The sequence below is a fragment of the Petromyzon marinus genome, chromosome 47, assembly GCF_048934315.1.
Source record: "Petromyzon marinus isolate PM22_M1 ecotype Great Lakes invasive population chromosome 47, UKy_Petmar_22M1.pri1.0, whole genome shotgun sequence".
Classification (NCBI taxonomy): Eukaryota; Metazoa; Chordata; class Hyperoartia; order Petromyzontiformes; family Petromyzontidae; genus Petromyzon; species Petromyzon marinus.
Genome location: NC_133713.1, coordinates 4,872,205 through 4,898,506, shown reverse-complemented (window position 1 = coordinate 4,898,506; position 26,302 = coordinate 4,872,205). Strand labels below are relative to the sequence as shown.

General features: G+C 51.8%; 2 protein-coding genes and 1 non-coding gene across 7 annotated transcripts in view; 2 read left to right on the top strand and 1 right to left on the bottom strand.

The window, feature by feature from the left end:
• Positions 1-16,420, top strand: part of LOC116952505 (transmembrane 4 L6 family member 1-like) — a 22,002-nt gene extending 5,582 nt beyond the window's left edge. The window contains exons 2-6 of one of the 4 annotated variants that reach the window (XM_076074316.1): positions 7,995-8,069; positions 8,835-8,903; positions 12,402-12,585; positions 14,220-14,354; positions 16,043-16,420. In XM_076074316.1, the coding sequence (XP_075930431.1) occupies positions 7,995-8,069; positions 8,835-8,903; positions 12,402-12,585; positions 14,220-14,338 (447 nt within the window). In that variant the 3' untranslated portion in view covers positions 14,339-14,354; positions 16,043-16,420. Of the gene's footprint in view, positions 1-7,052; positions 8,070-8,834; positions 8,904-12,091; positions 12,238-12,401; positions 12,586-14,219; positions 15,083-16,042 lie in introns of those variants that run through there. The other 3 variants (XM_076074314.1, XM_076074315.1, XM_076074317.1) reach the window with 3 other exon arrangements.
• LOC116952454 (divergent protein kinase domain 2B) lies at positions 16,182-26,273 on the top strand. 2 transcript variants are annotated; one of them, XM_032971815.2, is made up of 7 exons: positions 16,182-16,517; positions 20,203-20,500; positions 21,020-21,314; positions 22,707-22,880; positions 23,227-23,364; positions 23,612-23,762; positions 25,125-26,273. In XM_032971815.2, exons 2-7 carry the CDS (start codon positions 20,205-20,207, stop codon positions 25,499-25,501), a joined length of 1,431 nt encoding a protein of 476 aa, XP_032827706.2. In that variant the 5' UTR covers positions 16,182-16,517; positions 20,203-20,204; the 3' UTR covers positions 25,502-26,273. The 2 variants fall into 2 exon arrangements, with proteins under 2 accessions (XP_032827706.2, XP_075930428.1); XM_076074313.1 differs by having other exon boundaries at positions 16,511-17,216.
• Positions 26,112-26,302, bottom strand: LOC116952642 (U2 spliceosomal RNA). The gene has a single exon (XR_004404486.1). It is a non-coding gene; the product is annotated as a U2 spliceosomal RNA (small nuclear RNA).

The window sequence follows — 26,302 nt, the reverse complement described above, 5'->3', positions numbered from 1 at the left end:
CTCTCTCTGTGTGTCTCTGTGTTGTCTCTCTCTCTGTGTGTCTCTGTGTTGTCTCTCTCGGTGTGTCTCTGTGTTGTCTCTCTCTGTGTGTCTCTGTTGTCTCTCTCAGTGTGTCTCTGTGTTGTCTCTCTCTGTGTGTCTCTGTGTTGTCTCTCTCTCTCTGTGTCTCTCTCTCTGTGTCTCTGTGTTGTCTCTCTCTGTGTGTCTCTGTGTTGTCTCTCTCTGTGTGTCTCTGTTGTCTCCCACTGTGTGTCTCTGTGTTGTCTCTCTGTGTGTTTCTCTGTGTTGTCTCTCTCTCTGTGTCTCTGTGTTGTCTCTCTCTCTCTGTGTCTCTGTTGTCTCTCTCTGTGTGTCTCTGTGTTGTCTCTCTCTGTGTCTCTGTGTTGTCTCTCTCTGTGTCTCTGTGTTGTCTCTCTCTGTGTGTCTCTGTGTTGTCTCTCTCTGTGTGTCTCTGTTGTCTCTCTCTGTGTGTCTCTGTGTTGTCTCTCTGTGTCTCTGTGTTGTCTCTCTCTGTGTGTCTCTGTGTTGTCTCTCTCTCTGTGTGTCTCTGTGTTGTCTCTCTCGGTGTGTCTCTGTGTTGTCTCTCTCTCTGTGTCTCTGTGTTGTCTCTCTCTGTGTGTCTCTGTTGTCTCCCACTCTGTGTCTCTGTGTTGTCTCTCTGTGTGTTTCTCTGTGTTGTCTCTCTCTCTGTGTCTCTGTGTTGTCTCTCTCTGTGTCTCTGTTGTCTCTCTCTGTGTGTCTCTGTGTTGTCTCTCTCTGTGTCTCTGTGTTGTCTCTCTCTGTGTCTCTGTGTTGTCTCTCTCTGTGTGTCTCTGTGTTGTCTCTCTCTGTGTGTCTCTGTGTTGTCTCTCTGTGTCTCTGTGTTGTCTCTCTCTGTGTGTCTCCGTGTTGTCTCTCTCTCTGTGTGTCTCTGTGTTGTCTCTCTCGGTGTGTCTCTGTGTTGTCTCTCTCTGTGTGTCTCTGTTGTCTCTCTCAGTGTGTCTCTGTGTTGTCTCTCTCTGTGTGTCTCTGTGTTGTCTCTCTCTCTGTGTGTCTCTCTCTGTGTCTCTGTGTTGTCTCTCTCTGTGTGTCTCTGTGTTGTCTCTCTCTGTGTGTCTCTGTTGTCTCCCACTGTGTGTCTCTGTGTTGTCTCTCTGTGTGTTTCTCTGTGTTGTCTCTCTCTCTGTGTCTCTGTGTTGTCTCTCTCTCTCTCTGTGTCTCTGTTGTCTCTCTCTGTGTGTCTCTGTGTTGTCTCTCTCTGTGTCTCTATGTTGTCTCTCTCTGTGTCTCTGTGTTGTCTCTCTCTGTGTGTCTCTGTGTTGTCTCTCTCTGTGTGTCTCTGTTGTCTCTCTCTGTGTGTCTCTGTGTTGTCTCTCTGTGTCTCTGTGTTGTCTCTCTCTGTGTGTCTCTGTGTTGTCTCTCTCTCTGTGTGTCTCTGTGTTGTCTCTCTCGGTGTGTCTCTATGTTGTCTCTCTCTGTGTGTCTCTGTTGTCTCTCTCAGTGTGTCTCTGTGTTGTCTCTCTCTGTGTGTCTCTGTGTTGTCTCTCTCTCTGTGTCTCTCTCTCTCTCTGTGTCTCTGTGTTGTCTCTCTCTGTGTGTCTTTGTGTTGTCTCTCTCTGTGTGTCTCTGTGTTGTCTCTTTCTGTGTGTCTCTGTGTTGTATCTCTCTCTGTGTGTCTCTGTGTTGTCTCTCTCTGGGTGTCTCTGTTGTGTGTCTCTGTCTCTGTGTTGTCTCTCTCTATGTGTCTCTGTGTTGTCTCTCTCTCTGTGTGTCTCTGTGTTGTCTCTCTCTATGTGTCTATGTGTTGTCTCTCTCTGTGTGTCTATGTTGTCTCTCTCTGTATGTCTCTGTGTTGTCTCTCTCTGTGTCTCTGTGTTGTCTCTCTCTGTGTCTCTGTGTTGTCTCTCTCTGTGTGTCTCTGTGTTGTCTCTCTCTGTGTGTCTATGTTGTGTGTCTCTCTGAGTGTCTCTGTGTTGTCTCTCTCTCTGTCTCTGTGTGTCTCTCTCTGTGTGTCTCTGTGTTGTCTCTCTCTGTGTGTCTCTGTGTTGTCTCTCTCTGTTTGTCTCTGTGTCTCTCTCTCTGTGTCTCTGTGTTGTCTCTCTATGTGTGTCTCTGTGTTGTCTCTCTCTGTGTGTCTCTGTGTTGTCTCTCTCTCTCTGTGTCTCTGTCTTGTCTCTCTCGGTGTGTCTCTGTGTTGTCTCTCTCTGTGTGTCTCTGTTGTCTCTCTCAGTGTGTCTCTGTGTTGTCTCTCTCTGTGTGTCTCTGTGTTGTCTCTCTCTCTGTGTCTCTCTCTCTGTGTCTCTGTGTTGTCTCTCTCTGTGTGTCTCTGTGTTGTCTCTCTCTGTGTGTCTCTGTTGTCTCCCACTGTGTGTCTCTGTGTTGTCTCTCTGTGTGTTTCTCTGTGTTGTCTCTCTCTCTCTGTGTCTCTGTGTTGTCTCTCTCTCTCTGTGTCTCTGTTGTCTCTCTCTGTGTGTCTCTGTGTTGTCTCTCTCTCTGTGTCTCTATGTTGTCTCTCTCTGTGTCTCTGTGTTGTCTCTCTCTGTGTGTCTCTGTGTTGTCTCTCTCTGTGTGTCTCTGTTGTCTCTCTCTGTGTGTCTCTGTGTTGTCTCTCTGTGTCTCTGTGTTGTCTCTCTCTGTGTGTCTCTGTGTTGTCTCTCTCTCTGTGTGTCTCTGTGTTGTCTCTCTCGGTGTGTCTCTGTGTTGTCTCTCTCTCTGTGTCTCTGTGTTGTCTCTCTCTGTGTGTCTCTGTTGTCTCCCACTGTGTGTCTCTGTGTTGTCTCTCTGTGTGTTTCTCTGTGTTGTCTCTCTCTCTGTGTCTCTGTGTTGTCTCTCTCTGTGTGTCTCTGTGTTGTCTCTCTCTGTGTGTCTCTGTGTTGTCTCTCTCTCTGTGTGTCTCTGTGTTGTCTCTCTCTATGTGTCTATGTGTTGTCTCTCTCTGTGTGTCTATGTTGTCTCTCTCTGTATGTCTCTGTGTTGTCTCTCTCTGTGTCTCTGTGTTGTCTCTCTCTGTGTCTCTGTGTTGTCTCTCTCTGTGTGTCTCTGTGTTGTCTCTCTCTGTGTGTCTATGTTGTGTGTCTCTCTGAGTGTCTCTGTGTTGTCTCTCTCTCTGTCTCTGTGTGTCTCTCTCTGTGTGTCTCTGTGTTGTCTCTCTCTGTGTGTCTCTGTGTTGTCTCTCTCTGTTTGTCTCTGTGTCTCTCTCTCTGTGTCTCTGTGTTGTCTCTCTATGTGTGTCTCTGTGTTGTCTCTCTCTGTGTGTCTCTGTGTTGTCTCTCTCTCTCTGTGTCTCTGTCTTGTCTCTCTCTGTGCGTCTCTGTGTTGTCTCTCTCTGTGTGTCTCTGTTGTGTGTCTCTGTGTTGTCTCTCTCTCTGTGTCTCTGTGTTGTCTCTCTCTCTCTCTCTGTGTCTCTGTGTTGTCTCTCTCTGTGTGCATCTGTGTTGTCTCTCTCTGTCTCTGTGTTGTCTCTCTCTGTGTGTCTCTGTTGTGTGTCTCTCTCTGTGTCTCTGTGTTGTCTCTCTCTGTGTGTCTCTGTTGTATGTCTCTCTCTGTGTTGTCTCTCTCTCTGTGTCTCTGTGTTGTCTCTCTTTCCTTGTGTATCTCTGTGTTCTCTCTCTCTCTCTCTGTGTCTCTGTGTTGTCTCTCTCTGTGTGTCTCTGTGTTGCCTCTCTCTGTGTGTCTCTGTGTTGTCTCTCTCTGTGTCTCTGTGTTGTCTCTCTCTGTGTCTCTGTGTTGTCTCTCTCTCTCTGTGTCTCTGTGTTGTCTCTCTCTGTGTCTCTGTGTTGTCTCTCTCTGTGTGTCTCTGTGTTGTCTCTCTGTGTCTCTGTGTTGTCTCTCTCTCTGTGTCTCTGTGTTGTCTCTCTCTCTCTGTGTGTCTCTGTGTTGTCTCTCTCTGTGTCTCTGTGTTGTCTCTCTCTCTGTGTCTCTGTGTTGTCTCTCTCTCTGTGTGTCTCTGTGTTATCTCTCTCTGTGTGTCTCTGTGTTATCTCTCTCTGTGTGTCTCTGTTGTCTCTCTCTGGATGTCTCTGTGTTGTCTCTCTCTGTGTGTCTCTTTGTTGTCTCTCTCTCTGTGTGTTGCTCTGTGTTGTCTCTCTCTGTGTGTCTCTCTGTTGTCTCTCTCTGTGTCTCTGTTGTGTCTCTCTCTCTGTGTTGTCTCTCTCTCTGTGTGTGTCTCTGTGTTGTCTCTCTCTCTCTGTGTCTCTCTCTCTGTGTCTCTCTCTGCTTGTGTGTCTCTCTGTGTTCTCTCTCTCTCTGTGTTTCTCTGTGTTGTCTCTCTCTGCTTGTGTATCTCTGTGCTGTCTCTCTCTGTGTGTCTCTGTTGTGTCTCTCTCTGTGTGTCTCTGTTGTGTGTCTCTCTCTGTGTCTCTGTGTTGTCTCCCTCTCTCTGTGTTTCTCTGTGTTGTCTCTCTCTGTGTGTCTCTGTGTTGTCTCTCTCTGTGTGTCTCTCTCTGTGTGTCTCTCTCTGTGTGTCTCTCTCTGTGTGTCTATGTTGTGTGTCTCTCTCTGTGTGTCTCTGTTGTGTGTCTCTCTCTGTGTGTGTCTATGTTGTGTGTCTCTCTCTCTGTGTCTCTGTGTTGTCTCTCTCTGTGTCTCTGTGTTGTCTCTCTCTGTGTCTCTGTGTTGTCTCTCTCTGTGTGTCTCTGTTGTGTCTCTCTCTGTGTGTCTCTGTTGTGTGTCTCTCTCTCTGTGTCTCTGTTGTCTCTCTCTCTCTGTGTTTCTCTGTGTTGTCTCTCTCTGCTTGTGTGTCTCTGTGTTGTTCTCCATACCTAACCTGTTGGCGACTCGCTAAGATATTGCAGTGACACGGGACGTAGCAGTCATCTCCCCCCGACTTGTACCCGACTAAAATCCTCTGTTCACTCATGAAAGAACACAAAAAACAGGCTCATCCTGGTCTCTTGCATGTTCGCCTGGGTGAAAATAAACTTGCAAATGTGGAACTACCCCATTGTATCGCCCCACCCCCCGCAAGGGATGATGAGCCGAGGCAACCCCCAACTAGGAGTTGAACCCAGAACCGTCCGATTGGAGAGCCGCTCGGCTCTAGCGTAGAGCCACCTCGCCCTAACTCACGTCAATTTTAATCGTACTTAAACCAGACCTTTAATAAACAATAGTAACGGGTTTTTTTTTCTTTCAAAGTTGGACATTGTCAACATATTCAGTACTCATTGTGTTTTCTTGGCGTCAGAACGCGTTGAATTTTGATGGAGTACTCTACTGTAATTAGAAACGCCTAATATTTTCCGTGTGCCAATTCATGTATTCACCGCACCCAAACCACCGACTTTACCTAAAATAGGCATCGTAATCATAGGCAACAGCAGAGCGAGAATATACACGATGTGTCAAGATGTGTCAAGATGTGTCACGATGTGTCACGATGTGTCAAGATGTGTCAAGATGTGTCACGTTGTGTCAAGATGTCACGATGTGTCACGATGTGTCACGATGTGTCAAGATGTGTCACGATGTGTCACGATGTGTCAAGATGTGTCACGATGTGTCACGATGTGTCACGATGTGTCAAGATGTGTCACGATGTGTCACGATGTGTCAAGATGTGTCACGATGTGTCACGATGTGTCAAGATGTGTCAAGATGTGTCAAGATGTGTCACGATGTGTCAAGATGTGTCACGATGTGTCAAGATGTGTCATGATGTGTCACGATGTGTCAAGATGTGTCACGATGTGTCACGATGTGTCATGATGTGTCAAGATGTGTCACGATATGTCAAGATGTGTCAAGATGTGTCACGATGTGTCACGATGTGTCACGATGTGTCAAGTTGGTGATCGTGAGCAACACTTTCCTAGCACTTCACGATTTTTCTCGTTGAGAGAGGAACGGCGTTCTTGGACGCCAATCTTGCCACGAAAAGTAATCATTGTGCGTCGCCTGACAGACACACTGACATTTTAAAGAGATGTTAACTACCTCGCCGGGTCTACAGGAGGTTGTGGGTTCGATCCTGATCCTGGCGCCTGCTGCTGTATATTTGGAGTTTGCGTGTCTCTCTCTCATCATCACGGTGGTTAGGAGATCTTAACTACCTCGCCTGGTATACAGGAGGTTGTGGGTTCGATCCTGATCCTGACGCCTGGTGTATATTTGTAGTTTGCATGTTTCTCTCTCTCATCATCACGGTGGCTATGAGATGTTAACTATCTCGCCTGGTATACAGGAGGTCGTGGGTTCGATCCTGATCCTGACGCCTGCTGCTGTATATTTGGAGTTTGCGTGTCTCTCTCTCATCATCACGGTGGCTAGGAGATGTTAACTACCTCGCCTGGACTACAGGAGGTCGTGGGTTCGATCCTGATCCTGACGCCTGCTGCTGTATATTTGGAGTTTGCGTGTCTCTCTCTCATCATCACGGTGCCTAGGAGATGTTAACTACCTCGCCTGGTCTACAGGAGGTCGTGGGCTCGATCCTGATCCTGACGCCTGCTGTATATTTGAGTTTGCGTGTCTCTCTCATCATCATCACGGTGGCTAGGAGATGTTAACTACCTTGCCTGGTATACAGGAGGTCGTGGGTTCGATCCTGATCCTGACGCCTGCTGCTGTATATTTGGAGTTTGCGTGTCTCTCTCTCATCATCACGGTGGTTAGGAGATGTTAACTACCTCGCCTGGTATACAGGAGGTCGTGGGTTCGATCCTGATCCTGACGCCTGCTGCTGTATATTTGGAGTTTGCGTGTCTCTCTTTCTCATCATCACGGTGGCTAGGAGATGTTAACTACCTCGCATGGTATACAGGAGGTCGTGGGTTCGATCCTGATCCTGACGCCTGCTGCTGTTCTATATTTGGAGTTTGTGTGTCTCTCTCATCATCATCACGGTGGCTAGGAGATGTTAACTACCTCGCCTGGTATACAGGAGGTCGTGGGTTCGATCCTGATCCTGATGCCTGCTGCTGTATAATTGGAGTTTGCGTGTCTCTCTCATCATCATCACGGTGGCTAGGAGATGTTAACTACCTCGCCTGGTATACAGGAGGTCGTGGGTTCGATCCTGATCCTGACGCCTGCTGCTGCTGTATATTTGGAGTTTGTGTGTCTCTCTCATCATCATCACGGTGGCTAGGAGATGTTAACTACCTCGCCTGGTATACAGGAGGTCGTGGGTTCGATCCTGACGCCTGCTGCTGTATATTTGGAGTTTGCGTATTCTCCCTTGGTCGCCTGGCTTTTCTCAGGGTCCTCCGGTTTTCCCCTCCACATTTAGAATCAGCGTCACGCGTTTCGAGTATGTAGCTGCTATACATTTCCACGCGATAAGCCGTTTCGCTGAGCTATAATTTTTGGCCAGGCCGCTTCTAAAAGAGAGCCACATAGCTCAGTGAGCCTTACCTGGTAAAATAAAAAACAGTCAAATAGTTAATTCTCAGAGCTGGAATTTAGCCAATGTAAGTGCAGCACCGAATCTAATCTTACGGATTTTGTAGCAGTTGGTAACTGGGCCATGAACCGAACCAACGGCGCTTGAGAAGTCAGTGGTCATCACAGGTGGCTAAAAACCAGGAGTCGAATGCAGCATCTGAGCGCTACTGCCTCTGCGTCTCGGATCTCTCAGCCACCAAGCCACCTCCTCCGGCCATTGGGCTTAAAGACTTTTGAAATGTCACAATCCAACTCTTTTAAATTGGCCCATAAAACAGACGTGTCGTACTATCTCTAGGGATACGTTTAAGTTAACAAGCACGATGCCTTATTTCGTGTTGGTTAGCGTCTTGTAAATAATGTCATAGCAACCCATATCGACTTGGCAGCTGTGTTTGACCTGGGCAGTTGTGAGCTATTTTCAATTTATGACTCCCCGTGCCGGTTTAAGAGAGGACCCGACCCACAGCCAGACAGGAGGAGCAGCGACACGCGGGCACAGAGACACCGGCCCACCACTACGCTACAACATGTGTACGGGAAAGCTTTCCGAGCGTATCGCTGTTGCTCTCTGGCCACTGGCCATCTTATCCATCCTGGCCAATCTGCTGCTCTTCTTCCCCAACTGGCAGACGATGTGGGCCTCAAGCGGACATCTTTCCAACGAAGTCTGGTACTTTCACGGCTTCCTGGGTGCCGGCTTACTGGTGAGCACAGTGTGTGGCGGGTGCTATTGCGAGGAGCAGGTGGTTTTGTTATCTTCTTCCTAGAAGTTATTTTGCTGCTCAAAGCAGCAGAATCTGCATAAATATATATACAGACGTGGTAGGAATCCGATTAGCTACAAATCTCTTTGTCACAGATCTCCAGAGCATCGAGGCATTGGTGCTCACATCCTGTTTCAAGCCCTGAGCAAGTTGTGTAAATTCCACATTCCTATGTCGGGGATTAATTGATCCATCGCACCACTGTTGACTTTCCTCACAAAGTGGTAAATCATTTTATCGACCCTGGAGAGATCATAGACCCCCGAGTTGACCCCCGACTAGGATTTGAACTCGCAGCCTTCCGATCTGGAGACACGAGCTCGGCCGCGTGGAACCATCCCGCCGGTGATGTTTGTGTTGGCGTTGTTCGTGTGTGTCGTGTCCCACTAGGGCATGCAGGTTCTGTCTTGAGTGTCTGTTTCACACATTTCCTCGATCCAGCAAGACCTTTCCTCTAAAGGCACGGATGTGAGTGTTGACCGACTGGTGTTGAGCGAACGTCTGAGTGGTGTGACTCTAACCCGATCCATGAGAGATGTCAAGTTTCGTAACTACTCGGCCTTCTCAAGACTCGCCCTGCCTATCCTCACTCATCTCACTCTACTCCCTTCCACGCACTACCACTATACTACCTCGATACTCTATGCTACCTGCGATGCCGAGTGGTGTGATGCCGAGTGGTGTGATGCTGTGGTTGTGCTCCAGATTCTGTTGCCGGCGAACGCGGCCAAGCAAGCAGGCCGACTCGGGGGATGCATGGGCGGTCGCTTCAAGGTGAGGCCATCTCACCACTCTCAAAAACTCACCGCCCACTAAAACTCACCACTCACCACTCCTAACCACCCACTGAAACTCACCACTCACGACTCCCAGCCACCCACCACTACCAAAACTCACCGCTCACCACTCTCAACCACTCACCACTCCCAGCCACCCACCACTACCAAAACTCACCGCTCACCACTCTCAACCACTCACCACTCCCAGCAAGCCACCACTACCAAAACTCACCGCTCACCACTCCCAAACACTCACCACTCCCAGCCACCCACCACTACCAAAACTCAGCACTCACCACTCCCAAACACTCACCACTTCCAGCCACCCACCAACACTCACCACACCCAAACACTCACCACTTCCAGCCACCCACCAACACTCACCACTCACCACTCCCAAACACTCACCACTTCCAGCCACCCACCGACACTCACCACTCACTCCCAACCAGAGTCGTCGCTGCCTGCAATAAAACAACTTCGTTCACGAATATATCCGTCACGAACTTCGTTCACAGAATAAACACCGCTCGCGACATTCGCCTCACAGCATGTGACACACACACAGTGACACACACACACACACCTCGCAGTGACACACACACACACAGTGACACACACACCACGCAGTGACACACACACACACCACGCCGTGACACACACACACAGTGACACACACACACACCGCGCCGTGACACACACACACCACGCAGTGACACACACACACCACGCAGTGACACACACACAGTGACACACACACAGTGACACACACACACACAATGACACACACACACCACGTAGTGACACACACACACACCTCGCAGTGACACACACACACCACGTAGTGACACACACACACAGTGACACACACACACAGTGACATACACACACACACCACGTAGTGACACACACACACAGTGACACACACACACAGTGACATACACACACCACACAGTGACACACACACACACCACACAGTGACACACACACACCACGCAGTGACACACACACACACCACGCAGTGACACACACACACACAGTGACACACACACAGTGACACACACACACAGTGACACACACACACACCACACAGTGACACACACACCACACAGTGACACACACACAGTGACACACACACAGTGACACACACACCACACAGTGACACACACACAGTGACACACACACAGTGACACACACACAGTGACACACACACAGTGACACACACACACACAGTGACACACACACCACACAGTGACACACACACAGTGACACACACACACAGTGACACACACACACACCTCACAGTGACACACACACACCACGTAGTGACACACACACACAGTGACACACACACACAGTGACATACACACACCACACAGTGACACACACACCACACAGTGACACACACACACCACGCAGTGACACACACACACCACGCAGTGACACACACACACAGTGACACACACACAGTGACACACACACACAGTGACACACACACACACCACACAGTGACACACACACCACACAGTGACACACACACAGTGACACACACACACAGTGACACACACACCACACAGTGACACACACACAGTGACACACACACAGTGACACACACACACAGTGACACACACACAGTGACACACACACACAGTGACACACACACACAGTGACACACACACACAGTGACACACACACACAGTGACACACACACCACACAGTGACACACACACAGTGACACACACACACAGTGACACACACACACCACGCAGTGACACACGCAGTGACACACGCAGTGACACACGCACCACGCCGTGACACACACACAAAGATCCCCGGTATAGCCTTAACAGACTGTAGGGGCAAGTGCTGTTAGCGAGCACCTATGAAGGCCAGAACGGTACACAAGGAGGTGGGTGGCCATCACCACGCCCGACCGCCTTTGTCTCCCTAGTGGCAATGTTTACACACCGCACCAGGTACTCATTTGAGGCTGAGTCGACCTAGGGGAGGCCCGGGACCGGTTCAAATAATCGTCACTGGTGTTGGCCGTGAGCGGGAATCAAACTCGGGTCGCCAGGTTCATAGCGCAGCGCGCTAACCGCTACACTACCGCTCCCCACTAAAGAGCCATAACACGCCGTGACACACACACACACCACGCAGTGACACACACACACACACAGTGACACACACACACAGTGACACACACAGTGACACACACACACCACGACACACACACACCACACAGTGACACACACAGTGACACACACACCACGACACACACAGTGACACACACACAGTGACACACACACACACCACGACACACACAGTGACACACACCACGCAGTGACACACACACACAGTGACACACACACACCACGGGAGTGGGAGTCGAGGCAGACGAGGGCACGGCTCAAGACGAGCAGCGGCAGCAGGAGAAGGAGGAGAGAGAGGAGAGAGAGGAGAAGGAGGAGAAGGAGGAGAGAGTGGAGAGGAGGAGGAGGAGAGGGAGGAGAGAGATGAGAAGGAGGAGAGAGAGGAGAGGAGAAGGAGGAGAAGGAGGAGAGAGAGGAGAGGAGAAGGAGGAGAAGGAGGAGAGAGAGGAGAAGAAAGAGAGAGAGGAGAAGGAGGAGAGAGAGGAGAGAGAGGAGAAGGAGGAGAGAGAGGAGAGGAGATGAGAAGGAGGAGAGAGAGGAGAGGAGAAGGAGGAGAAGGAGGAGAGAGAGGAGAGGAGAAGGAGGAGAAGGAGGAGAGAGAGGAGAAGAAGGAGAGAGAGGAGAAGGAGGAGAGAGAGGAGACAGAGGAGAAGGAGGAGAAGGAGGAGAGAGAGGAGAAGGAGGAGAAGGAGGAGAAGGAGGAGAGAGAGGAGAAGGAGAAGAGAGAGGAGAGGGAAGAGAGGAAGGAGGAGAAGGAGGAGAGGGAGGAGAAGGAGGAGAGAGAGGAGAGGGAGGAGAAGGAGGAGAAGGAGGAGAGGGAAGAGAGGGAGGAGGCATTGACCGCGTCAAGATGTCGGGGGTGGGGGGGGCAGAAGCAAGGAGCGCGTAGAAGTGAGCGACACGGAGCAGCGTGTGTTCTCGCAGGGGGCGGGGACTGGGGCTCGTCGCACAGGTCACGTGGTTCGCGGGAGGCTCTTGAGCTGATTTAGATCTACAGTACAGATAACCGATGACCTCTCCGATGCAGATGCTGGGCAGCGTCATCTTTGGAGTGGTGGGCCTCGTAGGCTCTGGATATTGCGTGATCGTGTCGGCCGTGGCGTTGGACTACGGGCCTTACTGCTAGAGCGGAACGTGGTCCTACTTCTTTAAAGACATGAAGCAAGCAATCGGGTCAGTGACTCCTCCTGAGCTGAGCACTTGCAGGGCTGCGCCTTCATCCACCATAGTACGATAGCGTTGCTTGGGGTAGAGGTGGATTTTTTTTTTTGGGTGGGGGGGGGGCTTTTGAAAAGACGAATCCTCATGAAGACCACGTGTGCGCTTTGCGCGTGCAGCTTCAACTACCTGAGCCACCCGGACACGTGGGGATTCTGCCTGCTCCCGCACAACATCGTGGAGTGGCACGTGGCGCTCTTCTCGCTGCTGCTCGTCTACTCGCTGGTGGAGCTCGTGATGTGCGCCGTGCAGGTCGTCAACGGCCTCATGGGGACCTTGTGCGGGTCCTGCAGGCCTTCCGCGGTGAGCTGGTGTGAGCACGTGTCACAGTGGGAGGGAGGGGAGGGTCCTGCAGGCCTTCCGTGGTGAGCTGATGTGAGCACGTGTCACAGTGGGGGGAGGGGGGGGGGTCCTGCAGGCCTTCCGTGGTGAGCTGGTGTGAGCACGTGTCACAGTGGGAGGGAGGGGAGGGTCCTGCAGGCCTTCCGTGGTGAGCTGGTGTGAGCACGTGTCACAGTGGGGGGAGGGTCCTGCAGGCCTTCCGTGGTGAGCTGATGTGAGCACGTGTCACAGTGGGAGGGTCCTGCAGTCCTTTACACGGTGAGCTGGTGTGAGCACGTGTCACAGTGGGAGTGTCCTGCAGGCCCTTCCACGGTGAGCTGGTGTGAGCACGTGCCACAGTAGGAGGGTCCTACAGGCCCTTCCACGGTGAGCTGGTGTGAGCACGTGTCACAGTGGGGGGGTCTTACAGGCCTTCCACGGTGAGCTGGTGTGAGCACGTGTCACAGTGGGGGGGAGGGTCCTGCAGGCCTTTACATGGTGAGCAGGTGTGAGCACGTGTCACAGTGGGGGGGTGGGTCCTGCAGTCCCTTTTACGGTGAGCTGGTGTGATCACGTGTCACAGAGGGGAGGGTCGTGCACGCCCTTCCACGGTGCGCTGGTGTGAGCACGTGTCACAGTGGGGGGGGGGAGGGTCCTGCAGTCTCTTCTACGGTGAGCTGGTGTGAGCACGTGTCACAGTGGGAGGTTCCTACAGGCCCTTCCACGGTGAGCTGGTGTGAGCACGTGTCACAGTGGGAGGGTCCTACAGGCCCTTCCACGGTGAGCTGGTGTGAGCACGTGTCACAGTGTGGGGGGGGGGGGGGGGAGGGTCCTGCAGGCCTTCCGCGGTGAGCTGGTGTGAGCACGTGTCACAGTGGGGGGTGGGTCCTGCAGGTCCTTCCACGGTGAGCTGGTGTGAGCACGTGTCACAGTGGCGAGGGTCGTGCACGCCCTTCCGTGGTGAGTACCCCGGCCGGCTAAGCGTTTATTTAGGCACGGGTGAACGCGACCCTGCGGAGCTGCGACACCCGGTTCCTGTGCTCACACAGTCGTTAATTAAACTGCGTGAAGCTTTTGCAATGTTGCGCTGATTGTGCCCAAGTGGCCCCATCGTAAAGACGGAAGCGCGGGTGGCCTCGGTCAACCCAGCGGTAAATCATTCACAAGCCTCACCGCTGACGAGCCAGTTAATGTTGGGGCTGTTCTGAAGTTTGCTTGCTCAAACCAATGCCCGATGGTTAATGTAAACCCGAGAAGAAGCCCCATATGCCGATATTACTGACGAATGTTTGCATTTCTTTTTCTGGAAATTTAAACCGAGCCTAGCAAACATGTGAGCGCGTGCCAGACACCTAATATTTCCTACCGTACACAAAACGACGAAACTCATCTTGCTGACCGTCAGTCGGTCACATTTTGCGCAATGTATTGATGGTGAATTAAGACAAAAAGTACAAGTCACGTAGTTCTTCAGGAACTGGTGGTTTCGCACCAGATTTGCTGAAAGTGTTTGTGAACATGAGACTGTAATTTTTTTTTTTTAAATTAAAACGTGAATTACATTTCATCGTCGCATTGTGCATAGCCTACACATTGCGAATTCCGTTCTTGTGCAGAGTCAAGTTGCGTGAAGACACGAGCGAGAGGAGCCGGAGCCGAACACGTTTCGTCCTCCTCGCACGCCACGACGCCTTCTGGAGCCGTCTTTAAATCGCCTTCACGTCTCTCCCGCTGACACGAGCTTCAAACACGTGAGCCTTTACGTTGTGACGAGACAATTGAAACGGAATCCTGAAGCAAGCTCCGGCATCCCACGGCGCTGCACGACTTGTTACGCAGCGCCAAACAACGGAGGCGCGGGAAGGCGACCCGAGAGGGGGTTGCCAACAGTATAGCCCGTGAGCTGTGATGTGCGTCATCCCATTTGACTAATTTGAGTGTAATTATTTTTAGAATTTGGCAAATTTTGGACCACGGCATCTTTAACTGGCCGCGTCGTATGTTACGGTCAATGCACCGGCAGCATTAACCAGGGCGTCCGCTGGAATTCGTGACCGTGAACCTCTGTAGCGAGCAGTGAACGGGTTACCGCGAGGCCACGTGACCGCCCCGACGAGTTTCACTTTGCAGCAGCAGCAGCAGCGTCGTCGTGGTGTTTAACTGGACCAGCGCTGTTGTGTTTACGCATTGATTTTGTTAAACGTACAGCTCTATCCACTGCTGCAACGAGGGTCTCTTCATGCCGTGTCAGGTCGCGGGGGGTTGTTTGACCATACTTCACCACGCTGGTCAATGCAGATTGGTAAAGGGGGTGCCCAAAATCCAGTTCAGATCTCACTCGCCCACCGGTGTTAACCGCGGCCAGGAAATCAAACTCGGCTGTCCGTGTTCAGTGCGCTAACCAACAACTGCATTGACAGTTTTCGTTCGTTTCATGATAATTTTACGCACACTTGATTATATATATGTATTTTTTAAAGGACTTCTGTTGAACTAACTTTGTTTCTACTTGAAACTTAATGTTCATATTTTAAACGAACGTTACAAACGATGTTAAATGAACTCCGTGGCATGGATTTCCCAGCAATTCAGAGAGATCGCAGCACTGGGCGCCGACTTCCAAGTGATGATGAAACACGTCAGGCAACGCTCTCACGAAATGCGTCCTGAGACTCTTTGAGTCTTTCATGGTGGAGTAACGACTACAAGTTTAAGTGTTGCCACAGGAGCAATTTTGTTATTTTAGCGAGTGTTCAGTTTTTATCCTCTCCCCCCCCACCCCCCTCTTAATGGAGTTTGTAAAACTATTTTTAAATAGAGCTGATAGATCTGTTATTATAATTCCACGGGGTGCTTTGCGTGAAGTGTGAAAGATTGCGCTCGATATCTGCGATTACAGCAGACTTAAAGCGTCCCATTAGTCCAGTTACAAAAGAGGTAATTTAATTTGATAAACTATCGTACTTTTTTGGTGTAAACCTTTTTCAGATATAATCTAATCTTGCAACTAGTAAATAAAGGTTCAAAAGTCAAAAGGTTCGTGCTCTTTCTTTCAAACGGAATATCTTCAAGGTGTAGGGTTTATTTCAAATGTATTGCTAATTGCATTGTGATTCACCTTAGTGCAGAACTGCATTTTTTAAAATCTACAAATCTGATCCATGCTATCCAAGTCAGTCATTGTAAACTTTTGCCATTCATAAATGTACTCATTTATTGCACTCAGGAGTAATGAATTGAGCAGGGATATTTGTTTAAACCCTTGAATGTTACAAACACAATGTGCATAAACACGCCTAACAATTCCCCAATAATTAACGCCGCCAAGACAAATATTTATTCTAAGGTTTAACATCATATTGAGAGCTAACGAATTGTTTTCACGGGGAAAGAGAAAAACAATATATACCCCTTCTCACGAGCTTTCCTGCCTTGCTAGGATAAAAGAGTTGCAACAACATCCTGCCCAAATCCGCTGACAAGGAAACTGCAGACTGGGATCGGCGCTTTATCTGCGGGGCCAGGCGCTGTTACCTTCCGGCCCCTGGCAAGGCGCGCGCGTTGGGTGACACAAAACCTGCCGGCTTCCTACTCCAGCAGGCATCCAGCCGCTCACCGCCCAGCCACGAAAGCCAAACTTGCCGGGCTCCTGAAATTTATCCCAAGCCGCCTGCATTCATTTTTCTTTCATCTGTCGTTTAATCCAGCCGACAGGTTTCACGGAGAGAAAAAAAAAGATTATTCTTTTTTGGTTTTCGTTAAAAAAAAAGACAAGGTTCTATAAAGCTAGTGGAAAATAAACAAAACTGAATTTGTTGTTGCCGTTGTCGCAATGACTTTGTTTTGTTCGTGCGCGTGGCTCGAGAAGAGGAGCTGCACTTGTTGAGACCCTTTGGGAGGAAGGCCGTTGCCTGGTAAGCCACCGGACTTTTGCGCTTTCGACGAGGCCGCACTAAAACCCCTTGCTCGCTTGCAGCCATCGGGGACCGTGACAGCAGTGGGGTGGAAGTTAGAGGAGCGCGTTGCTTAAACCTCGCGCGAGGTTGCGTGCGCGACGGTGACCGCCGACGGTAATCAAACAAAAAAAGCCAAAACTAAACCGGAGGCCGAGTTGGCGTCTTCATTCTACGGCGCGTGCACGGACCGAGAAGGTGCCACAGGTGGGCAACCGATGCCACACCTGGCGGATGCACGCAGGGCACACGAGCGAGTGCGTATCATTTACTTGCATATTACGTTATCTTGTGTGGGGGAGGCCTTCATCCAGCAGTGGCCGGACAGTGGCTGATGACAGTAGAAGGCTGGAGCAAGCAAGTAAGCACGACCGACTCCACGTAGCTTACATCACCATCGTCGGCTGTGGCCAGAATGAGACATCACAGCGGTACAATCCGCTGCTCACTCAAGCGCTTATCTGGCTTGACCAACCTGAATGTGAGATTGTAGCTGTTGCTGCTCTGCATCGACGTCAGCGGCCGTACGAAAGAATGAGAAGCTGTAACCTAATCCACTGCTGGATGAACCCGCCCATAAGTCATCCCCATCTCTTCTGGTCCTGCGATTCAACCACCCGTCTCGCTCCTCCGCCACCAGCCGACGGCTCCATCTCTACGGTGGGCAAGCCTCTCCGACGTGTCCCCCCCCCACCCCCCCCACATTGGCTGCGAGTAACATTAGCGTCAATGTCACGTCGCTAACGTGCATAGTCCTCTAAATCCGCGTGGTAACTCTCCTCCGAGTGCACTCGCTCTCCAAATGTCTTTGCGCATGTTTTGCGGCTTTTGGACAATGTCCACGGTTCTGATATCCATACGGCATAGCAATTAACGCTCGCTGATTTATATATATTTTTAAAAAATAACACGTGCCACGGGTGTTCTATACTCAGGGCTTAATCTCAGCCGGGTTCTCCATCCTAAGAAGTATTTCTCGGCAAGCCACATCCATTGTACCCTCTCGCTGCTAGTCACGTGCCACGCTCGCGATTTGCACGGCTGTCTCTGGAAAAAAAATGGTTTGTGAGGAACTGAGAAGTCGGTCGAAGCGTGTGAACGTCCGTTCGCAGTGAATTCAAGACGCAGGTTTGGGAGTGAAAGCCACGCGACATGACGGGATGGTGACCGCGGTTGAGACGCGCCGGGAGATTGAGACCCGGGGAACTTGGGCGACGAACACAAAAGTGGAAGGAAAAACGAGCCGGGGAAGTCGGACAAGCGTTTTTCCCCAAGCCTGTATATTTTTTTGTTGCTACGAATTTAAAATGTGAAGCTATTTCCTGCTGCTCGAATGCGCATCGATGCGGCGCTCATCTCCTGTGTATCGGGCCCCGAGATAATGGTGGAAATTCCACATTCCTATGACGGAGGCGAGTCTCTCCCCCAAGACAACCGCTTTTGATTTCCCCCACTCAGCGGCACCGATTTTTTTTTGTGTATCGACCGCAGAGGAGGAGGAGGAGGATTTTGACCTCCGCGACCTTCCTATCTGCGAGCCGCTCGCTCCACCGCTGAGCCACATGACGCAGCGGGGGCGACGACGCAGTGACAAAAGGCCTTAGAAGGGCACCGAGTGAAGCAGTGGTACCGGTTGGAGAAAGTAAACTAAACTATATATATTAAAAAATATTTCAACCGGAAACAATGCTTTTTTTATTTTACCAGGTAAGGTCCACTGAGCTATGTAGCCCTTTCAGAAGCGACCTGGCCACAAATGATAGCTCAACGAAGCGGCTTATCACGTGGACATTAATATATCGCAGCCAAAATACTCCAAAGCGCGTGATGTTGATTCTAAAATGTGAAGGGGAAAACCGGGGAACACGGCTACAAAATCCACGCGACCACGGGGAAAGACACGGGCAAACTCCCAATATGCAGCAGGCATCAGGGTAAGGCTATAACCCACGACCTCTTTCATACCAGGCGAGGTAGTTAACATCCTCGCCACCGTAGCGCCCCATCGGGTCGTCTGTCACATCACGGACGCAGCGATTTGTCGGGGCCCCCTCCGTCACGGGCAGACGGCCGTCGACGCGGGCGGGAGCGGAGCACTCGCGCGGCGCTCTCGGCTCTCGGCTCGCGCGGCGCAGCCCAGACACGAAGACCCAGACCCTACCCCCAGCCCCCCAGCCCCCCCGGAGACGCAGGAGGGAAGTGAGCGACTGTCTCCCTCGTGGGCCAGGCGTGCGAGCGAGCCAAGCAAAGCAGATTAAACAGCGACGTTCACGGAGACTAGAGCAGCACTGCCAACAAACAGCGCCGCGATAGTTCCACGCGCATTAAATCTCCAGAGTGGAATTAGCATTTCCCGACGTTTCCCCCCCCCCTCCGTACCACCTTTGAAATCCGGCAAATCCTTGGTTTCTTAGTTCTACGTTGCAGCTTTGGTTTCCACATGAAAGATAAATCAAGCCCCAGGTCTTGGCAGTCCTCGATAGGCGACCTTATTTGCACTTTCTTACCGCCACGGAAGCCTAATCAATCCAAATACAAGAGTGTGGGCTGTACGAGCCCTCCCTACATTTTTACACACACACACTGACATTTGTCAACCCACTGTCAGGGCCTTGCCACGGCTGCGCGGGTTCCTCTGGGGTTCTTTGACCATACTTCACCGCGTTGGTGGGTGAAAGCGGACAGCACGAGGACGTGCGAGCGTAGGAGAAGCGCCCGATGGAAATGTTCCTTTCGCTGAACTCTGCTCCACCCACGTGGACTCGCAGCCCCCGCGTGCTGTGGCGGTGGTGGTGGCGGTGGCGGTGGTCACCCAGCCGGGAGCTCACCCAGCACGGCATGGAAGCAGGGGGTCGAATTCAAAGCAGAAGAAGTCGTTCTACACAAAGTTGCGCGGCACATCAACGTCGCCTCGTTCGGAGAAAGCACTTGCAATTAAAACCAACTGGCGTGCATTGGGTCGCGAAAAACGCACCTCCGATAATAGCACGGTTCGGCTACGTACGGTGCGAAAGAAGTCCAACGCGCAGTAACGTACACGCAAAACAAGGTTTAAGAATCCACCGAGACCTGGCGTGCAGGATGTCCAAAATCGGCGTGACGGCGAGACGCGAGCGAATCGCACCGATGGCGATCGCGCCTGTCTCTCTCTCTCTGGTGAAGGTACCGTAGTGCGTGGACACACGTCAAGCGCACGCACAGCTACAGCTGTAGCTACAGCTGCTACAGCTGTAGCTACAGCTGCTACTCGTGCCTCGTGTGTGCCCTGCTCACGTGCTTCACGGCCCGTACCTTAACCTGGTCACAGACACCGATGTCGAGAGATGGAAAAAAAATCAGACCCGGCTCCAGCTGTCCTCGGATGGGAGCAAGAGGGCGTGGGGAGGGGGGGGGGGCAGTCGAGTCCCTTGTGTGGGGGGGGGGGAGGGGGGCACCAGAGCAGTGATACACAGTCCGGTACCGCGGAGGAGACTGAACTTGGGGGGCAAAGTGAGCTGAGCGTACCCAGCAACGACCACCGCCCCGTGGATCTGAGTGGCGATGATGACGGAGGAGGGAGGGAGGGAGGGGGGTGGTCACACACATTTGTTTTTCCTGCTGCTTTTTTTCGTATTCAACTTGCGTCGCTTTGGCCTCAACTCCGCAGCGATGACGACGATTCCGAGGATGATGACGACGATTCCGAGGATGATGACGACGATTCCGAGGACGATGATGATGACGACGATGGCGGTGACGGTGGCGCGGCGGTGGGGTGGCCACGGCACGGGGCCGTGCGCTTGGCTTCTCGTTGCCGCCTCCGCAGCTGCCACGGCTGCCACCCTCGGTGTCCGCGCGGAGCCCACGGGGACGAGCCAGGCCCTGGGAGGCTTCTGCGAGGTGGACAAGTGCGACCTGTGCCTGGGCACCTCGCTCTGCCCCCAGATCCTCAGCGGCGACGTCGTGTGAGGCCCCTGCCATGAACACCGCACCCGCACGCAGTGTAGCGAGCAGGAATACAAAGCGCCGTGGGTTGAAACCTCCTGCACGCGCCGTGCCACTCACGGCGATTTGCCACTTAGAATCACCATCGAGGCATTGGTGTTCAGTCTCTCCTGTTTTCGGCATTGAGCCAGTGGTGGAAATTCCGCGTTCCGCCCTACGACGGGGGCGAGCCTATCCATGGGACAACCACCGTTGACTTTTTCCCTGACAGAGCGGTACTTATTTTTATCGACCGCCGAAAAAGGGGCGAGCCGAGTCAACCCACAACCAGGATTTGAACTCGCAACCTTTCTAAATTGCTAGCCGCCGTCCCTTACTGCCGAGACGTCTTGCTCGAAAACAACACGAAGCAAACAAAGGGACAATCAACAATCCCTGATGTAACTTTTCCCCCCCCCGTTCACCCGCCCTCGTGACCGCGCGCCCCGCCATGCCACGCTTCTAAACGGCTCGCCTGCCCCACACGCGCGCGCCCCCAGAATCGAGGAATGGTCACCGGCACAACCGGGTCCCGCCGGCGGTGGCTACGGCGGCGGGAGGTCGAGACGCACGCCCGGTGACCGCACGCACTACCGAGGCCTTCACTGCAACGAGGGCGAGCCCTGGCGGGTGGTGGAGGCAGCGAGACCTCTGGAGCGGCCGGTGGCGGACGCCCTGGAGGTGGCTTTGTGCGCCCGACGCAACGCCACGGGGCCCTGCGACTCGGCTCGTCGCCGCTCGCCCCGCTTGCGGCGGTGGACGCGAGCCAAGCGGCTGACGGTCGACTTGGTGCAGGTGGAGTTTTTACGCGAACGAATCGTGGGCGGGTATCTCGCTCGGCGTCGTCATCCATCGGACGCCATCGGGCATCATCGGTCAATTTGAATCGTTGGTTTTTCGCAGCGAGTTCAACGATCCGTTTTCGCTGTTGCGTTTGGCCACGTGGCAGGTTGTAAGATGCCGCAATGCGTGCCGTTAATTCTCCACCGCCCGAAAAACATTGTCGGCACGTTTACATCAATATTATCGATACGGGCCAATGTATTGACCGAATTTAACATGATCGAGATTAATTTTTTTTAAAAACACGTTACATGTTCAACTCAGTGGTGTTCATTTTATGTAAGTATTGAGCTGTATTGGTCATAAATTGGTCCAAATTTCATCAATGCAATTAGCGCTTAGAACTAACAGCTGACTGTACGCGACACTTGTTTGCAATCGGGAGCTCGAGAGGGAGCACATCTAAAGGGTGTTTGGCCTACTCTTCCACACTGGCCAGACGTCTTGGAAGAGGCAGGGGTACACATATTTTGTGTAGTCACTTGAAGATGTTCTCTTGTTCATGTTTTTGTTTTGTTGCGGTTGCACCGGAGTCAAGAGCCGCATGGCTCACAGCGTTATTTCCATATATATAAAAGGTAAAGTTGTGATTATGTGTCTGTTCAAAATGTTTAGCATACTTCCCGACATGCAACAAACTTGACATTTGCCATGTGGGTACTTTCCAGACTGTACACCATGCAACAATTATAAAAATATACTTTTGTGGGTTTTTTTGGGGGGGGGGGGAGCTCAACAATGCATATATTTTTTGCACAGCAAGTGAGCTGTGACGTCAAATCTGTCACGTGACCCGCGCATGTGGAAGCGTAACGCATTGTAGTGTAGTGGTTAAGCGCGCCGCGCTACGAACCCGGCGACCCGAGTTCGATTCCCGCTCACGGCCACCACCGGTGACGATTATTTTAACCGGTCCTGGGCCTCCCCTAGGTCGACTCAGCCTCAAACGAGTAACTGCTGTGGTGTGTGAACATCGCCACTGGGGAGACAAAGGCGGCCGGGCGTGGTGAATCTAAGTCCCGGGCGAAGCCGGGTAGTACCGCTGGTACCTAATAAAAGAAACTGAAACCACGCTGTTCTTTATCCATTTAGACTGCCGCACCCTCCGATGAGCACGACCGGCTACATAACGGTTCAACGTGTATACAGTCGTGTTGTTATAACTGCCGTGCAGATGGAAACGGATGGCGATTAGTCCAGCAGCTGATCCACAGAGAACAGGGTGGGGATTATTTATGCGAGCGGTTGCATCTAGGACACGCCGAGTCCTCACTGTAACTCAATTGCGAGGCCGTTGCCGCTGCTGCCGCCGCCGCCGCCGCTGGCTGCTGCTGCCACCCCCAGGGTCTGCGGTCTCCACTGCTGGCCTGTCCCTCCCAGAGGCTGCTGGACCGCATCGTCCGTCGCTTTGCGGAGGCGAGCGACGGGGGCAGCGTGTTCATGCATCACCTGGACGAGCGCGACAGACTCCGTCTCCTCTTCACGCTCGCCGCCAGCCCCCAGCTCGTACTGCAGCAGGTAACGGGCGTGGGGGTTTGCTCAAAGTCCATTGCTGCGGGCCCCCCCCCCGCACCACCCATCATACCAGTGGGTCGCGCCGCCACGGCATGGATACCGTGCAGGAGACTTTGCGAACGAGTGCAAGAAAAGTACGCGCCAAGAAAACGCACGCGGAGCTCCACCAGAGCGACGTTGCGTGACAATTTCTGGTGGAATAAATCTGATCGTACCCAGGCGTGATCGTCAAAAACAAAATAAACAATTCTGATCGATCCGAATTTAATCGGAAGCACACCCCCCTCCCCCCCCCCTCCCCCCACCCCCCGCCACTGATACGCTCGTGTCTCTTTTTTGTCCTCCCAAGATTTTTCCGATGCAGGAGGGGTGGCCGTTCGCCCGGTACTTCGGTGCATGTGGGCGGCTGGCCGTGTCGGTGGGCACGGTGCCGCTCGCCCATTTCGTCGGTGGCGACGCGGAACGCAGCGCCGATCTGGCCTACCAGGTGCGTGCCCCCCGCTGCAGCGCGTGGACCGGGTGTGGCAGTAGAGCAAATGCGGGGACTTGGGTTTTTTACCTCCTACATTACGCCGAAGCAGTCGTTCCATGGAATTGGTCAAATAATCGAACGCAGGACCCTACTGAAAAAGTGCGTAGGGGTAGATAAACGACTTCATCCATGATAACTTCATAATGAGTCGATCGTTTTAAGGTGGGATGTCCTAACGTCAATAAATAATGTACTCTCTTAGGCTCTGACCATCACGGCCGGCATGACCTCCAATGACTTTGGCTACCTCCTCTACTTCACCGAGATGCACGGGGCGGTGTTTGGAGTGCGCTGCGATGGGCAGCTCCGCATCGCGGACGCCAGAGTCGTCGGAGTCTTCGACCAGAAGCAGCGTACGCCGGCCGGCGTTGTGCCTTGTGTGGCTGGTGGCCTTGTGTGGCTGGCTTTGACTTGAAGACGCATCATCTATTGATGCGAGTTACATAGATGATGCGTCTTCAAGTCAAAGTGGTTTTTATTTTTTATTTTTCCGTGCTCAAATGAGCATTGCGTTGTTGCTTATATCCTCTTCTTTGGTTCTTTCGGTAAAGTCACGTAGAATGAGAATAAAATAATAAAATAAAATATGACAATAAAATTCTCACGACGTTTCGGCCACAACACAAGCAGCCTTCATCAGGTGTCGTCCCGACAGTTCTGTTCTTTCACCTGATGAAGGCTGCTTGTGTTGTGGCCTAAACGTCGTGATAATTTTATTTTATTTTATTATTTTATTCTCATTCTACGTGACTTTACCGAAAGAACCAAAGAAGATGAATCCTTGCAGTCACGAAAGCTTTAAATCGATGCTTATATCCTGTTGATAGCGAGCCAGCGGTGGATATTCCACATCCCCATGAAGGAATATTCCATAGGACCACTGTTGACTTCCTCAAAGTGTGATATCTATTTTATCGACCCCCGAGAAGGATGATGGACTGAGTCAAATTCCCCAACCGGGATTTCAACTCGCAACCTTCCAATTGAGAGCACCCCGAGCCAGCTCAGACTTCTCCCAAAACGATGCCACCCACCAATCACGGTGATAGCGGGATCTCTGAATTCAGATCGCCAAATTGTGAGCGTACTGCGCCAACCACAGTGCCACCGCTCCCCACCGCTTTGTACACTGAACACGTGACACACACACATAGAGCAGCAGCTCTGGGCTTCTCTTGGTGAGCAAATAAAATCTCGTGCAGTCCCTTGTTTCACTGGGATTGCATTGCCGTGGCCAAGCTGTGTAGAGAAGGTGTTTGTCAATTGAGTTGGGAGTAAAGTTACTCACTTGTAGGAGCAAAGTCATCCAACCGTTTGCATTTAAACTTTTTTGCTCGATTCGCCACAAGGGAAATTAAATTGTCATGTTTGCGCCGTGGGTGTTTGGAAAACCGAAACTGCTTTTATTAGACAATTTTAAATGCCACCATAATAATTTTATCTTTTTTTATACTTCCTCAAAATAACGTGGAAAGAAGTGCGTGGAAACGGAAGTGGTTGTGAATGCACAATGCGATATGAAACCAGATTAATAAACCCGATTACTATATTGACAAATTGACTCTTTGGGAAGGAAATGTCTGAGTGACATGAACGGATACTTAATCAAATCTTGATAAATATTTTTTTTCCTACCATGAAGCGATAGTTAATTCATCTGAATGAGAATCAAGGCTCACATTTTGCTCTGCTTATTGTTTCGCGTGCAATTCCAGCGAGCGCGCCGCCCACAACAACCGCGACGGGATTCAGCGACGACATCTTCTCCACGTTGTCGCCACCATCGTCGTCGCATCCACCCTCAACTTCGTGCAGCGCCCTCCCCTCCGCCGGCGAGCTGGAGGCTCGCAACGTGGCGCTCGTGTGCCACGTGGCGCTGCGGCCGCTGCTCACCGGCGCGTTCCACTCCCCGCAGGGCCTGCAGCACCAGGTGGACTCGCTGCTGGCGCTGTGCGCGGACTCTGCCATGGGCCCACGCGTTGTCACGCAGGCCGCCGCGTGGCTCCGCTCGCTGCTCGACTCGCTGAGGCCATGCCGGCCGGACTTTCCCTACCGCTACCCCGAGTGCCGCTACGGTGGCGGTGGGTTGTAGAGGTGGACGGGGAAAACTCTTTTAGAAAAAAAAACTCAACTGTATTTTATTATGGCAGGTAAGGCCCACTGAGCTGTATAGCTGTTTTTCAGAACCACAAATGGTAGCTCAACGAAGTGGCTTATCGCGTGGAAATGAATAGCAGCTAAATACTCAGGTTGATTATAAATGGAGAGAAAAATCCATGGCACCACGGGGAGAACATGCAAACTTCCAAATATTACAGGCGCCAGGGTAAGGATCGAGCCCACGACCTCTTGTATACCAGGCGATGTAGTTAACATCTCGCCACCATACGAGGTTGAGGGGTCGCTCAGAACCCAGTTTCAAATCCAGATTCGAATAATGAACCCCTGTAACGAATAACAAATGTGCTAACGCTGGGCGATGTCACCTCCACATGGGAACTGCTAGAGTGTGGATAGGGTGAAATAATTGGCTGCATCGCTTCTTTTCGGGAGTCACGTCGTACCTTGCCTGTCCCGACGATCCATGTCCTCCCTGATGGCTCCACTGTGCAACATCCATGCAGTTTATTAACTGGGGAAACGAATAAAGAAAAACCACCGAAGCGTATCTGATTTTGTTTAACATTTTCCCTCCCCAAGCGGGGAGGTGCACCATTCCCGGAGGTACTGCAATACCGGGTTGATGCGCGGAGTGGACGGAGCAAGCCCCTATTCCATCTCCCTGTCCCAAAAATCAATTTAATATAAGGTACCACAATGTGGTACGTATCAGATATTAAACTGATAAGAACAGATACTACACTTGATCTTAGCCAAAAGGCCGAGAAGCGAT

Excerpts from the sequence above, each read along its gene's own strand:
- LOC116952454 (XM_032971815.2), top strand. The coding sequence starts at position 20,205 with ATGACGACGATTCCGAGGATGATGACGACGATTCCGAGGATGATGACG. Across the intron at positions 21,315-22,706 it reads TGACGGTCGACTTGGTGCAG|GGTCTGCGGTCTCCACTGCT; the intron begins GTGGAGTTTTTA and ends TGCCACCCCCAG. Across the intron at positions 22,881-23,226 it reads CCCAGCTCGTACTGCAGCAG|ATTTTTCCGATGCAGGAGGG; the intron begins GTAACGGGCGTG and ends TGTCCTCCCAAG.